The 14,689-nt window shown below is 63.6% G+C and overlaps 1 protein-coding gene across 3 annotated transcripts; it reads right to left on the reverse strand.

The window, feature by feature from the left end:
* Positions 1-179: 179 nt before the first annotated feature.
* Positions 180-14,678, reverse strand: MYO1G (myosin IG). Of its 3 annotated transcripts, none has more exons than XM_075042898.1 (23): positions 14,556-14,678; positions 13,304-13,512; positions 13,116-13,209; positions 12,571-12,736; positions 12,428-12,481; positions 11,430-11,525; positions 11,209-11,325; positions 9,073-9,279; positions 8,849-8,994; positions 8,200-8,314; positions 7,832-8,002; positions 7,687-7,757; positions 6,335-6,409; positions 6,098-6,230; positions 5,283-5,449; positions 5,002-5,209; positions 4,581-4,804; positions 3,051-3,195; positions 2,863-2,967; positions 2,655-2,768; positions 2,130-2,284; positions 1,877-2,034; positions 180-292 (listed from the first exon to the last, which is right to left on the reverse strand). In XM_075042898.1, exons 1-22 carry the CDS (start codon positions 14,648-14,650, stop codon positions 1,878-1,880), a joined length of 3,024 nt encoding a protein of 1,007 aa, XP_074898999.1. In that variant the 5' UTR covers positions 14,651-14,678; the 3' UTR covers positions 180-292; position 1,877. The 3 variants fall into 3 exon arrangements, 2 of the variants coding, with proteins under 2 accessions (XP_074898999.1, XP_074899007.1); XM_075042906.1 differs by lacking the exon at positions 180-292 and adding an exon at positions 549-1,796; XR_012652496.1 differs by lacking the exons at positions 180-292; positions 1,877-2,034 and having other exon boundaries at positions 2,155-2,284; positions 4,721-4,804.
* Positions 14,679-14,689: the final 11 nt, after the last annotated feature.

The raw sequence follows: 14,689 nt of genomic DNA on the forward strand, positions 1-14,689 counted from the left end.
CCACAGCTGGGGACAGGCCTGGCCCGGGCCTGGCCTAGGCCGGAGCCTGGGGCTCCCCTGGGGCTGGGCCCCAGGGTGGGTGGGGGGCAGCTGGGAGCCATTTGGGACCCCGACCACCCCCCCCCGTCCCCCTCCCTGTCCCCAGAGAGGACCCCCGACTAACGATGTATTGTATTAAACGGTGCAAAAATAAAATATCGCCTGTTCAGTCCACGTGAGCCCGACCGGGGTGAGGAGATCGATCCCGTTGTCACTGCAAAGGCTTCCAGGTCCCGAGAGGAATTGGCCAAATCTTCGCCCGTCAAGGGATTAATTGAAAAATGGAAATGTGAATTCTTTCCAAGCTGCAGCCATAGCGAGGGCTCAGATACTTTTAAGGCATCTTCCTTTGGATTGGCATAGGTAATTAGCCCTGTTAATTAGCCCTTGTCCCTTGATTTCCTGTGGTTTCTTCCCCAATATCGGGACATATATTTAAATTTAAGGTTCCAGGCCCATACCCCTTCGGTGGTCCCCAGTGATGCCCTGTTCTCCCATATGAGACCACGACCAGGCCTGTTCTAAAACTGTGGTTATTATCAGAAGAATAATGGTGCAGGTTTTTTTCCTAATTTTTCCCCATTAATTTAATTGTTTGATGAGTTCTGGCAGGGGACGAGCTTTTCGGCTCGTTAGCGGCTTCCCAAATACCAGTGGGACAGGAACCACCTTCTTCCAACCACGAAAAATTCCCCTGTTTTCCCATCCCTCCTTTTCCAGTTCTTCACTCCCCAGGGCACAGGGACACCAGGTGTCGGGGACATTGGGACACAGGACATGGGCACAGGGACATCGAGGACATTGGGACACGAGGACCTTGGGACATCGGGATACTGGGTGTCAGGGACATTGGGACCTGGGACACAGGGACATCAGGACATTTGGACCCAGGACACAGTGACATTGGGATGCTGTGTCTCAGCGACACAGGGATCTGGGACACAAAGACATCAGGATTCGGGACACAGGGACATCGGGACAGAGGGTGTCGGGGATATCAGGATCCAGGACACGGGGGCACCAGGACACGGGGGCATCAGGGCCAGAAGGACACGGGGGCCATAGGGGCATTGGGTGTCAGGGACATTGGGACCCAGGACACGGCACGTTGGGACCCGGGACACAGGGACATCGGGACCTGGGGCCCAGGGACACAGGGGTGTTGGGACACAGGTTGTCAGGGATATTGAGACCCAGGACATGAGGGCACAGGACACGGGGACATTGGGACACAGGGTACTGGGGACATCAGGGCCCAGGGCCATCGGGACACTGGATGTCAGGGACACAGGGATCTGGGACACAGGGAATTCGGGACACTGGGTACTGGGGACATCAGGATACTGGGTGTCAGGGACATCAGGACCAGGAGCATGGGGACCCTGGGAGCCAGGGCCCCGGCACAGGGGGCTGCCTTCCCGCCCCATCCCATAGATCCCAGCCCATCCCAGCACAGCCCATCCTCCACCACCCCCTTCCCACCCCAATTCCATCCATGCCCCCATCCCTGCCCCACCGCAGCCAACCTGGGGGCACCCGCCCCCCACCAAGCTAGCAGGGACCCAAGCTGTGGGGCAGTTTTGGGGGGTACCCCAGCCCCGTGGTCCTGAGGGTCCCGGACATGCTTGGCAGGCGGGGGGAGGGGGCTGCGGGGGTCCCATCCAGCTCTTTATTCCCAGCACACACAGAGGCTTCGGCAACGTCCTGGGGGGGCCGTGGGGACACGTGGTTGGGGGTCACAGTGGGGCTACGGGGTCCTAAGCAGAGGCCAGTGGGGCAGGGTACGGGCAGGATGCGGCCGGGGGGGGATGGAGCAGCTGCCCCCCCCCCGCCCCACCTCATCTCCCAGGCCAGTAAAGCACAAAGCCGTCGCGGCTCTTGCCGAAATCGGGGGTGACCGCCCCCGGCCGCGTCTCCACCGTCAGCAGCCGCCGGCGCCCACGTAGGCTCAGCTGGATGCAGTCGGAGACCCGGACCTGCAGCTCCCGCTTGGTCCTACGACATGCCGGCATCAATGGGGTGCGGGGGGAGCTCACGGGGTGCCGGGGACACCCCCCCCAACCTCTCCAACCCCGATCCCCGCAACTCACGCTCGGCAGTGCTCCAGGAGGACGCCCACCAGCTCGCCCACTCGGTTGTCCTCCGCCGGTTGCATCTTGTGCAGGCACACGGCCAGGTCGTCCTGGCTCTGGGTGTGGAAGACCACCAGCTGCGCCTGGCAGCTCGTCACGCTCAGCCCCGTCACCTGCGGGGACGTCTGGGTGTCACGGCTGCGTGGTGGCGGGGGGGGGGCTTGGGGCCACGGCATGGGCAGCGTGGTGTGGCCAAGGCACCGTGGTCAGTGTGGTGAGGACAGCTTGGTGGGGACAGCATGGCATGGCCGGCGTGGTGGGGACAGCGTGGTGGGGCCGGCGTGGTGGGGACGGCGTGGTGGGGACGGCATCACACCTCTGTCCCAGGGGAGTTCACCGTCCTGATGCGGATGGGGCCATGGGGACCACGGAGGGGTCTTCAACCTCCGGGTGGGAGCAGGACAGCCAGGACACCTGGGTGCCCCTCACCGTGGCTCGCCGGGACAGGGTGTAGGGGACACCGGTGGGTTTGGGGACACTCACGGTGCTGAGGGGCAGCGCCCGCATCACCCGGTACTGCTTTCGGGGGTCCAGCTTGTAGAGGTGCTGGTCCGTCACGAGGATGGCCCGGTCCCGGCTCTTACTGAAGCGGTTGATCTGCGGGGACGGGGACAGGCGAGGGGACACGCTGGGACAGGGCGAGGGGGTGACACCGACGCGGTGGCCAGGCAGGACCACCCGCTCCCCTCACCTTGCGGACGTGGCAGGAAAAGAGGACGGAGCCGAAATGCACCTTGTCCTTGAGGGTCTGGAGGCGGCGGGCGAAGGGCAGCGCCTGCCCCGGGTTCTCGCTGGGCTGTGGGGAGCCGAGGCATGGGGTGGGGGTGGCACACCCGGGATGCGCCGTGGGGCACCCCCAAACCCGCCGGCAGCCCTTACCGAGGAGAGGTAATCCCGCGCCCAGCTGCGCTGGCAGCCCCAGTCTTTCCGCAGCCCTTCCAGTGCCTCCATGGCGGCCACCTTGGCCCGGATCTGCCCCATCTCCGAGGGGGGGATGTTCTTGACGATCTGTCGTGCTCGCCACCTGCGGCGGGGGGGGATGGAGCACGGTCACGTCACCATCCCACGTCCGCATCCCACACGTCCCTGTCCTACGTCCCTGTCCCACATTCTAGTCCACATCCCCATCCCACGGCCTCGTCCCACATCCCCATCCCATGTCCCTGTCCCACGTTGTGAAAGACCGAAAGAGTTAATGTCTCAAACATTGTGGTGGGGCAAGTTGTGCTTAAAGACAAACGCCGCGCAGCAAGGAACCAAGGTGGAAAGCCCATCAGCTCAGCAGCAACAGGAGGGGAGGGCTGGAGGGTGCGCAGCTCCCCGTTCTGATAAGCTGTTCTGATACAAAGATCAAACAACGGCCATGTCTGCAGCGAAGGAGAAGTTACTCCCCAAATGACCCCCAAGCCCAAAGCCTCACAAACTGCTCATTAACCTGACGAGTTCGGGTGCCCACCCGAAGGAGGGACAAGGATGATAAAAGGACACAAAATGAAGCCCCGGCTGCGCAAGCCCACCGGGACTGGACCCCTTGGCTGACTGAACCAACGCTGGACCCAGGACCGGTGAAATCTTTCTCTCTTCCTTTTTCTCTGTCTTCTTCTCTCTTTCCTTTTCCTTTTCCACAATCCCTACACCTCATCCGTTTCAAGACATAAACTGTTGACCAAGTCTGAGACTAAGAGTGGATCCAGCCACCCCTAGACCCTTCTCTGAGAAGGAGTCTGGAAAGCAAGGGCGTCTGCTCTGAACCTCGGGACTCAACGGGAGGCATCTCCTTATTCCCTGAATCGATGTATATGGTTACCCTGGGTTACACGGTTTACAGAAGTAGTCCTATGCCAATTCCTGTTGTGAGAAACCCTGCCACCTACTACCACACCTCCCCAGTTCCGTTTGCTTCTGTCATGAATAAAATCTTTAACTGATCGTTTGGTGTCATTTCACCTTAATTTAGCCTAAGAGAATTTTGAATTAAACACAACTCCCTGGTCTGTCCAGTCTGAGTTGTGACACATGTCCCTGTCCCATGTCCCCGTCCCTGTCCCACATCCTTGTCCCGCATTCCCATCCCGTGCCCCTGTCCCACGTCCCCATCCCACATCCACATCCCTGTCCCACATCCATGTCCCTGGTCCACATTCCAGTCCCATGTCCCCATCCCACATCCCTGTCCCACATTCCCATCTCACGTCCCCATCCCACATCTACATCCCATGACCACATCCCTGTCCCACGTCCCCATTCCTGCCCACGTCCCCATCCCACATCCCCATCTCGCATCTCTGTCCCCATCCCACATTCCCCTTCTACATCCCTGTCCCATGTCCCCATCCCACATTCCCAACCCAAATCCCCATCCCACGTCCCCATCCCAACGCGGGAGCGGAGCGGGATCCGGGACGGTACCTGCGGAAGAGGCGCTGGCTGGCGTCTTGGAAGCGCGCCAGCACCGCCGGCGGCTCCGGCCAAACCACGCTCTTGCCGAAATCGGGGAGGGTGCGGACACCCTGGAAGCGCCGCAGCAGCTCCCACAGGTACGTCTTCACCTTGTGCCGTTTGTAGTAAGCCATGATGGTGTAGGCAGCGCGCAGGTAACGGCACCGCCGGCGTGCCAGGGCACCGCGCCAGGCCTGCCGAACGCCGACGGTCAGGGCGGCCGCTGCCCCATGGATCCCCCCCCCATCCAACGGGAGCGCGGCCGTGGCACCGGGGTGGCTGCTCGGCATCGCGGCTCTGGAAGACCCCCAAAATGCTGCTCCCCCCCAAAAAAACCTCCCCGGTGGAGCCCTGTGCCGAGACCGAGCCGGCTCGTGCCGCGCGTGCCCACCTTCTGCAGCAGCAGGACGATGATGGGGATGAGCTGCGCCCGCTCTTGCTCGAGGCAGAAGAGGGTGCGAGGCGTGCGGATGAAGACCTTGGTGTGGCCGTAAGCCACGTCGTCCTGGAAGCCGTGCTGCTCCAGGAGGGCTTGCGCGGCCTCCCGGTCGGTGGCCATCAGGTGGTTGGGCCACGTGTACTCACAGGTCATCTTGTACCTGGGGGGCAGAGCGAGGTGAGGGGGTGCGGGGGGGTTTACGGGGGTCCCGGGATGGGGGGCGCAAGCCGTACCGCAGGAGGAAGCGGTGGTAGGGCTGGCGGTAGGCGAAGCCGGCGCGGCGCACCCGGACGTTCTCCAGCAGCCCCAAGTAGGAGACCTGGTGCCGGCAGCGCTCCTCGTCGAAGAGCGTCGGCGACTTCTGATCGTTGGGTTTGATGCAACGCACGTAGTAGGGCTCCTGCGGGGACACGGAGGGGATGGCACCGCGGTGGCACTCGCGAGTGGCACCGAGCCCACGGGCGTCCCGGGCTGGGGGGCTCCAGGCACGCAGGGTGGGATTGCACTGGGCATGGGTGGCTTGGGGACATCTTGGCTGGGTTGGGGACATCTTGGCTGGCTTGGGGACATGCCAGGCTGGCTCAGGGACATCTTGGCTGGCTCGAGGACATCTTGGCTGACTTGGGGACATGCCAGGCTGGCTCAGGGACATCTTGGCTGGCTTGGAGACATGCCAGGCTGCCTCAGGGACATCTTGGCCGGCTCAGGAGCATGCCTGGCTGACTCAAGGACATCTTGGCTGACTTGGGGACATGCCTGGCTGACTCAAGGACATCTTCGCTGGCTTGGGGACATGCCAGGCTGGCTCAGGGACATCTTGGCTGGCTTGGGGGCATGCCTCGCTGGCACAGAGACATGCCTGGCTGGCTTGGGGACATCTTGGCTGGCTCAGGAGCATGCCCGTGGGGCTTGGAGCCATGCGCATCTGCCATGGGGACATACCAAGATGGGTTGGGGATGTGGCCAGCTGGCGTGGGGACACGTCAAATTGGTGCGAGGAGATGCCAGGCTGGCACGGGGACATGCCTGGCTGTCCCCGGTCCCTTACCTTGGAGGCGAGGTTCTCCACCAGGGCCACCATGGAGTTCTTGAAGAGCGTGCCGGTGGTCAGCGGGCGTTTGGTGACTTCGGTGATGCTCTGCTCGCCGTCAGGCCACATGGCACGCAGCACGGCGTCCGCGCTGGGGACAGCGTTGGCGTGGGGCTGACAGCACTGGGCACCCCGCTTCTGCCCCATGGCTGTACCACTAGCCCCCCCCCCAGCTGTGCCCCCCGTGTCCCCAACCTGTTGTAGAAGAGCCGTTTGAAGTCCTGGAAGAGCGTGTCCTTGTTCTTGTCCAGGAAACCCTCCACTGAGTACCTGAGGGAGGGGACATCATGTTGGGGGGGCTCCTCCAGGCGCCCTGGGGTGGTCGAGGGGGGAGCTGCATCCTACAGGACCCAGGTGTCTGGGCAGTCCTTCCTGCCCGTGGTGGGCCAGGGGCTGCCAGGGACACCTAGCTCCATGCAGAGGTGACATGTGGCCCTGGGGGTGGCCCTGGGGGCACCCGTGGAGGCCAGGGGACTGTGGGGTTCAGTGCTGGATGGACACGGAGTCCCCCAACCCTGTCCCCACTGTCCCCAGGGTATGGCACGGCATGTCCTACACGGCCTGTCCTACTGCACATGGTCTCTGGGGACCTCCCAGACCCCACGGACCTCAACGGTCCCCCACATGGCCTCCCGTGGTCCTAAATGGCTCTGTGCAATTCCCCGGGGGTCCTCAAAGCCCCACGGTCAACCAAGGCCACCCCATAGTCCCCCAGGGGCCGCTATGGCCCTCTATGGTCCCAAGTGGCCCCCCATTGTCCCCCATGCCCTCCCAAGGTTCCTCATAGTCCCAAGGCCACTCATGGTCCTCCATGGTTCTCCATGGCCACCCGCAAACCCGTGGCCACTCACGTTGTCCATACTCCCCAATGGCCACCCACACTCCCATGGCCCCAACTGACACCCCCCAGACTCCCACGGTTCCCATGATCCCCGCAGCCTGATGGTCCCTCATGACCCCAAGCCACCTCCCACAATCCCTCAAGGCCCCCCCACAGTCCCACGTCCCCCATCCATGCTCCCACATGGCCCTCCATGGTTCTCCAAGACCTCATGGTCAACCATAGACCCCCAAGAGCCCCTCTAGACCCCTGGTCCCAAGTGGTCCCCACAGTCCCCCCCCATGCCCTCCCAAGGTCCCTCATGGCCCCAGGGCCACCCATGGTCCCCCACGGCCTCCCACAACTCCATGGCCACTCATGATGTCCATAGTCCCCAATGGCCACCCACACTCCCACGGCCCCAACTGACCCCCTGCCAGTCCCCCCAGCCTGATGGTCCCCCATGACCCCAAACCACCTCCCACAGTCCCTCAAGATCCCCCCCACAGTCCTGTGTTCCCCCTCCATGCTCCCACATGGTCTCCCACCGTTCTTCAAGACCCCACAGTCAACTGTAGACCGTCAAGAGCCCCTAGACCCCCCTGGTCCCAAGCGGCCCCCCCATGGCCCTCACGGCCTCCTAAAGACCCCCATGGTGGCCCACAGCCCCATGGCCACCCGACGATTGCCCATGGTCCACCATGGCCCTCCTCCGTCCCCCCCTCACGTGACATCTCCAGCGTAGTGCTTGATGCGAAAGTCCCGGTTGAACTCCATGGTCTTGTCCGTGGGGCAGAGCTGGGGAGCAGCGGGGGGCTGTCAGCTCCCTGCCCACGGACCCCCAGCTCCCCCCAGTTTCCCCCCAGAAGCACCTTACGGCTGGTGTAGTGGGGGTGGCGGCCGAGGCGGGCATCCATGGAGGCGAGGAAGAGGGAGTCGGTGACGGTCCCCGCCGCCAGGCAAGCCTCGTCCAGCAGTGCCAGGATGCCGCGGTGCGGCTGCTCCACCAGCTCCACGATGGGCTCGTTGCTGAAGTACTCGATCTGGGGCGGGAAGGGGGGTGGGCACCCCGAATTGCCCCCCCCCAGGTACCCTGATTTGCCCCCAGATCTCACCATGCCAGGCGATGGCATCCGTGTGTGTCCCCCTCCGCCGTGTTCCCCGTGTCCCCGCCACGCTCTGCCAGGCGATGTCCCTCGTGTCCCCCCCATGTCCCCCCCGGCCCCCTCCGTCCCCTCACGCTCTGCCAGGCGATGCCCTCTCGCTGGTACTCCGCCTGCTCCTGCCGCAGGATCAGTTCGATGAAGAGCTGCTGCAGCTTCTCGTTGCAGTAGTTGATGCAGAACTGCTCGAAGCTGCGGGCAAGGGGGTCAGGACGGTCACTGCCACCCGGTGTCCCCCCCATCCCATCCCCTGTGCACCCCCTGAGCTGCACGGCCCTGCTGCTGTCCTTCACGGTCCTGTCCCTCCGTGTGTCCCTCCTGGTCCCGGTCCCGTCACCTCCACGTGCCCGTTGTGGTCCCGTCCCCTTCCACGTATCCCTTGAGCATCCTCCCCCTCCATGTGTCCCCCCCAAGTCCTGTCCCCTCCATGGGTCCCCTCCTAGGTCCCATCCGCATCCTTTGTCCCTCCCAGGTCCTGTTCCATCCGTGTGTCCCTTGGGCATCCTCTCCTCCCCTACTACGTGTCCCTCTGGGGTCCCGTCACTTCCACTCATCCTTCTCAAGCCCTGTCCCCTCCATGTGTCCCTCCTGGGTCCTGTCCCCTCCACGTGTCCCCCTCCGTCCCCTCCACACATCCTTCCCATCCCCAATCCCCTCACCGTGTTCCTCCCTGGCCCTGTCCCCCCAAAGCGTCCCCGTGTCCCCCCCCACCCCACCCCAGGTCACCTGTTGGTGTCGAAGATCTCGAAGCCGTAGATATCGAGGACGCCGATGACGGTGCTCTTGCCGTGCAGGCGGACGTCGTAGTCGTGGGCGGCGATGCTGGCGTTGATGCGCCCCACGATCCAGCAGAAGAGACGCTCGTAGATGGCCTGGGGACGGGGACAGGGTGGTGGGCACCCAAGGGTGCTGTGTGGGGGGGGATCTATCACCCTACGTCCCCTCCATACCTTGGCGCAGGCATCCCGGGCGTAGGCGGCCTCCTTGGGGCTGTGGCCCTTCTCGATCAGCTCCCCGCCGCCGGCCGCCACGGTGCGGGTCAGGAGAGCCTGGCGCAGGCTGCCGGGCGCCGTGGCCGTCAGCTCGGCCAGCGCCGAGAGCTGCGCCGCGTCCTCCACCGCCGCCGTCTCGCCCTCCGCCACGAACCCGACGTTGCCCTGGGGCAGCCCCGTCACGGGATGAAGGTGGGGGGACACCCGGGAGCACCCCGGGAAGGGGCTGGCGTGTCCCGGCGCGAGCCGCTCCCGTACCCCGGGCTGGACTGGGCCATACAGGGCTGTACTGGTTTGTATGGGGCTATACGGGTTTGATTTGGGCTGTGCTGGGCTTTTCTGGGCCACGCTGCTTTGAATTGGGCTACACCGGTTTGCATTGGGTTGAGCTGGGCCATACCGGTTTGCATTGGGCTGAACTGGGCTTTACTGGGCTGTGTTGGGCCATGCTGGTTTGCACTGGGCTGTGCTGGGCTTTGCTGGGCCATACTGGTTTGCATTGCACTGTGCTGGGCCATACTACTGGTTTGCATTGCACTGTGCTGGGCCATACTACTGGTTTGCATTGCACTGTGCTGGGCCATACTACTGGTTTGCATTGAGCTGTGCCGGGCCATACTACTGGTTTGCATTGAGCTGTGCCGGGCCATACTACTGGTTTGCATTGAGCTGTGCCGGGCCATACTACTGGTTTGCATTGCACTGTGCCGGGCCATACTACTGGTTTGCATTGCACTGTGCTGGGCCATACTACTGGTTTGCATTGCACTGTGCTGGGCCATACTACTGGTGTGCATTGCACTGTGCCGGGCCATACTACTGGTTTGCATTGCACTGTGCCGGGCCATACTACTGGTTTGCATTGCACTGTGCCGGGCCATACTACTGGTTTGCATTGCACTGTGCCGGGCCATACTACTGGTTTGCATTGCACTGTGCTGGGCCATACTACTGGTTTGCATTGCGCTGTGCTGGGCCATACTACTGGTTTGCATTGAGCTGTGCTGGGCCATACTACTGGTTTGCATTGCACTGTGCTGGGCCATACTACTGGTTTGCATTGCGCTGTGCTGGGCCATACTACTGGTTTGCATTGAGCTGTGCTGGGCCATACTACTGGTTTGCATTGCACTGTGCTGGGCCATACTACTGGTTTGCATTGAGCTGTGCTGGGCCATACTACTGGTTTGCATTGCACTGTGCTGGGCCATACTACTGGTTTGCATTGCGCTGTGCTGGGCCATACTACTGGTTTGCATTGCACTGTGCTGGGCCATACTACTGGTTTGCATTGAGCTGTGCCGGGCCATACTACTGGTTTGCATTGCACTGTGCCGGGCCATACTACTGGTTTGCATTGCACTGTGCCGGGCCATACTACTGGTTTGCATTGCACTGTGCCGGGCCATACTACTGGTTTGCATTGCACTGTGCCGGGCCATACTACTGGTTTGCATTGCACTGTGCCGGGCCATACTACTGGTTTGCATTGCACTGTGCTGGGCCACACTACTGGTTTGCATTGCACTGTGCTGGGCCATACTACTGGTTTGCATTGCACTGTGCTGGGCCATACTACTGGTGTGCATTGCACTGTGCCGGGCCATACTACTGGTTTGCATTGAGCTGTGCTGGGCCATACTACTGGTTTGCATTGCACTGTGCCGGGCCATACTACTGGTTTGCATTGCACTGTGCCGGGCCATACTACTGGTTTGCATTGAGCTGTGCCGGGCCATACTACTGGTTGGCATTGCACTGTGCCGGGCCATACTACTGGTTGGCATTGCACTGTGCCGGGCCATACTACTGGTTTGCATTGCACTGTGCCGGGCCATACTGGGCCATACTGGTTTGCACTGGGCCATACTGGTCTGCCTGGGGGCATACTGGTGCGAGGGGGTCGTATTGGGGTGTGTGGGGGCCATACGGGTATGGGGGGCTGTACTGGTGCATGGGGACCCTACTGGTGTATGGGGGCCATACTGGTTTGCCCAGCCCCATCCTGGTGTGTGTTGTGGCCATACTGGTCTGCCTGGGAACATACTGGTGCACGGGGGGGGGGGGGGGTGTCCATACTGGTGGGGGTCTCACCAGGTGCAGGATGGTGGCCAGGATGCGGCGCACGGAGCCCATCTCCTCCGGGGAGAAGCCGATGACGGCCATCGCCTCCTCCACCGCCCGGTAGCCATCCGCGTCGTCCCCGCAGGCCTGGGGTCGGGGTTTGGGGGGGGGGACACGACACACGGCGTGAGGGGCTGGGACCCCCCCTGCCCACCCCCTGCCCACACTGTGCCCACCCTAGCCCCACTCACGGAGCCCTGGGCACCCTCCCGGGTGTAGCGGTAGGCGCCGGGGTCCCGGCAGAGGTGGAGGGAGGCCAGTAGAGTCGCCGGGGCTCCCAGTAGCAGCTGGGGGGTGAGGGGGGGGCTGTTGGCACGCCGGGGGTGGAAAGCCTCAGCTCGGCAGCCCCCCCGCCCGGCTGGTGCTGTTCAGTGTCCCCGTACCCTGTCGCAGCCCATCCCGTCCCATCTCAACGCGTCCTATCTCGCCCTGCCCTGTCCGTCGCCGTCCCATTTATCCCATCTGCCCCATCCATCCCACCAGTCCCATCTGTTCCAACCTTCTCATCCCACCCATCCCATCCCCATCTCATCCCATAGATCCCATCCATCCCATCCCAGCCTTTTCACTCCATCCTGTCCGCATCCCATCAAACCCACCCACCCCACCCCATAGATCCCATCCATCCCATCTCATCTAACCCATCTCATTTAACCCATCCCAACCTTCTCATCCCATCCATCCTGTCCCCATCCCATCTCCATCTCATCTCATCTAACCCATCTCATTTAACCCATCCCAACCTTCTCATCCCATCCATCCTGTCCCCATCCCATCTCCATCTCATCCCAGAGATCCCATCTCATCCAATCCCTTCTCGTCCCTCCCATTCCATCCATCCTGTCCCCATCACATCCATCTCATCCACGCCATCATACTCCATCCCATCTTGTAGATCCCATCCATCCCATCTGTCCTGTCTCACCTGTTCCATCCCAACCTTCTCATCCCATAGATCCCATCCATCCCATCTCCATCCTATGCCATAGATCCCATCCATCCCATCCTATCCGTCCCACCCCACAGATCCCATCCATCCCATCCTCATCCCATCCCGTAGTTCCCATCCATCCCATAGATCCCATCCATCCCATCCCCATCCCATCCCATCCCATAGATCCCATCCATCCCATCCCCATCCCATCCCACAGATCCCACCTCATCCACCCCACCCCGTCCCCCGGTTCACCTGGTAGAAGGCGTGGAAGTTCCTCTCTCCCGGCTGCTGCTGGAGGATTCGGGACTGGAAGAGGGCGCAGGGGGTGGGTGCCGGGCGGTGTCCGCGTGGGCGCAGCACCCACCCGGCCGTGCCCACCCGCGGCACCCCCGCACCTTCTCCAGGAGGTAGTTGTGGATGTGGCCGCCGGTGGGGTCGCCCTTGAAGTCGAAGTTGATGTCCATGTACTTGCCGAAGCGGCTGGAGTTGTCGTTGCGGTTGGTCTTGGCGTTGCCGAAGGCTTCCAGGACGCAGTTGGACTTCAGCAGCACGTTCTTCACCCTGCGTGGGGGCGGCGCGGCACGGCGCGGCACGGTGCAACACGGCATGACATGGCACGGCACAGAACATGGCGTGGCGCGGCTGCAGCCTCACCGATGGGCACAGGACATGGCACCCCTGGGCCCCCCGCACCACCCCTATGGCCATGGGGCCCCCCAGGACCCCCCTACAGGCGTGGGGCACCCCATTTGCCCCCCACAATCCCTACGGGCATGGAGAACCCACCCCTGGTACACCCAGACCACCCTTATGAGCGTGGGGCACCCCCGTCTCCCCACTCCGACCCCATAGACGAGGCCACCGGGGACCCCCCACCCTATGGGCACCCCCCCAGCCCCAGCACCCGTCCCTCCCGCCGTCGCCGCGGGGCAGGACCCACCTCTCCACCTCGGCGCGTTGGGTAGGGTTGGTGATGGCGGCGATGTACTGCATGATGTACTTGCTGGCCTCCGTCTTGCCCGCCCCGCTCTCGCCTGGCATGAGGGCAGGGACTGGGCGAGGGGAGCCCACCCAAGGGTGCCCCACACGTGGCCTCCCCCCCTCCCCAAACCGCTGCCGTCCACCTACCCGAAATGACGATGCAGGTGTCCTTGGCGCGGCGCTTCATGGCCTTGTAAGCGGCGTCGGCCAGGGCGAAGAGGTGGGGCGGGCGCTCGTAGAGCTCGCGGCCGCGGTAGCGTTCCACCGCCGGCGGGCCGTAGAGGTCCAGCGTTCGGTAAGGGTTCACCGCCACCACCACCTCCCCGATGTAGGTGTAGATGCGGCCCTGCGAGAACCTGCGCGCAGGGGCGGCCGTGGGGCTGGGGTGGCACCCTGTGGGGTGCTGCGCTATGGGGCAGGACGTACGCCCTGTACGGTGCCGTGGGGCAGGATGACACCCTGTGGGGTGCTGTGCCATGGGGTAGGGTGTCACCCTGCAGGGTGCTGAGCCGGGGGGGGATGGGATGGCATCCCGTGGGGTGCCGAGCCATGGGGCAGGGCAGTAGGCTGCAGGGTGGCACCCTGTGCCATGGGGCAGGATGGTGCTGTGCCGTGGGGTGGGACAACATCCTGTGGGGTGCTGGGCTGTGTGGCGAGGTGGCATCCTGTGGGGTGCTGTGAGAGGTAGGGTGACATCCTGTGGGGGGCCGTGCCGTGGAGCAGGATCCACACCCCGCAGAGCGCCGCGCCGTGGGACAGGATCCACGGCACAGGCAGAATACCGGGCGCTGTGGGGCAGGATGCCTCCCTGTGGGGCCTGGGCAGCGTGCTATGGGGCAAAGCCCCACTCCACAGGGCTTAGGCACCCCCGCCCCACCCCGAGAACCACGCTATGGGGCAGAACCAGCCACCCCACAGGTGCCGTGGGGCAGCGGGAGAGCAGCTCTTCCTGTAGGCAGCGCCTGCAGGCGCGGGAGCAGGCAGGAAACGTGGGGGCCCCCGCGGTGGGACACACGGGTGCACTCCCCCCCAGCCCCTCCCGTCACACGCCAGCCCCCCAACTCGCTCTGGGGGGGAAGATGTGGACGTGCCTCAGTTTCCCCCCAGGGGCCGCGGGGCACCGCCCAGATGCTTCTTGCAGAGCCGGGGTTTGGCGCCGGTCGCTTCCGCATCCCCCAGCGGGACTCCGGGTCCCCGGTGTCCCCCCCATCACCACGACACCAAAGCCCCACGTCCCGGCTGCCGGGAAGGTGATGCCGTAGAGTCCCATGGCCCATCGCCCGCACCGGTAACAGCCAGCGCCCAGCTTAACGCCCTGGCTGCACCGGGACAGCGCCTTGGGGTGCCCCCCGCCTCACCCCCCCACCTTCCGCCCCACCGCATCCCCCCCCCCACGTACCGCCGGCGCAGGTTCTCCAGGAACTGCTCCATGGTCACCTCATCCAGGAGGACGAAGTCGGCTTTGCCGAATTCGGGACCCTCCAGCTCCGCCATGCCGCGCCCGTCACGCACCCACTTCCCCCACTCGCCCAC

This window comes from Buteo buteo, chromosome 2 (assembly GCF_964188355.1).
Source record: "Buteo buteo chromosome 2, bButBut1.hap1.1, whole genome shotgun sequence".
Lineage (NCBI taxonomy): Eukaryota > Metazoa > Chordata > Aves > Accipitriformes > Accipitridae > Buteo > Buteo buteo.

Bases quoted from the DNA above. Each gene is read 5' to 3' on its own strand.
- MYO1G (XM_075042898.1), bottom strand. From the start codon at position 14,650: ATGGCGGAGCTGGAGGGTCCCGAATTCGGCAAAGCCGACTTCGTCCTC. The intron at 11,326-11,429 runs GTGAGTGGGGCT...CCCCGACCCCAG, and splicing joins GGGAGGGTGCCCAGGGCTCC to GCCTGCGGGGACGACGCGGA. The intron at 2,285-2,654 runs GTGAGTGTCCCC...ACGTCCCCGCAG, and splicing joins GGGCGCTGCCCCTCAGCACC to GTGACGGGGCTGAGCGTGAC.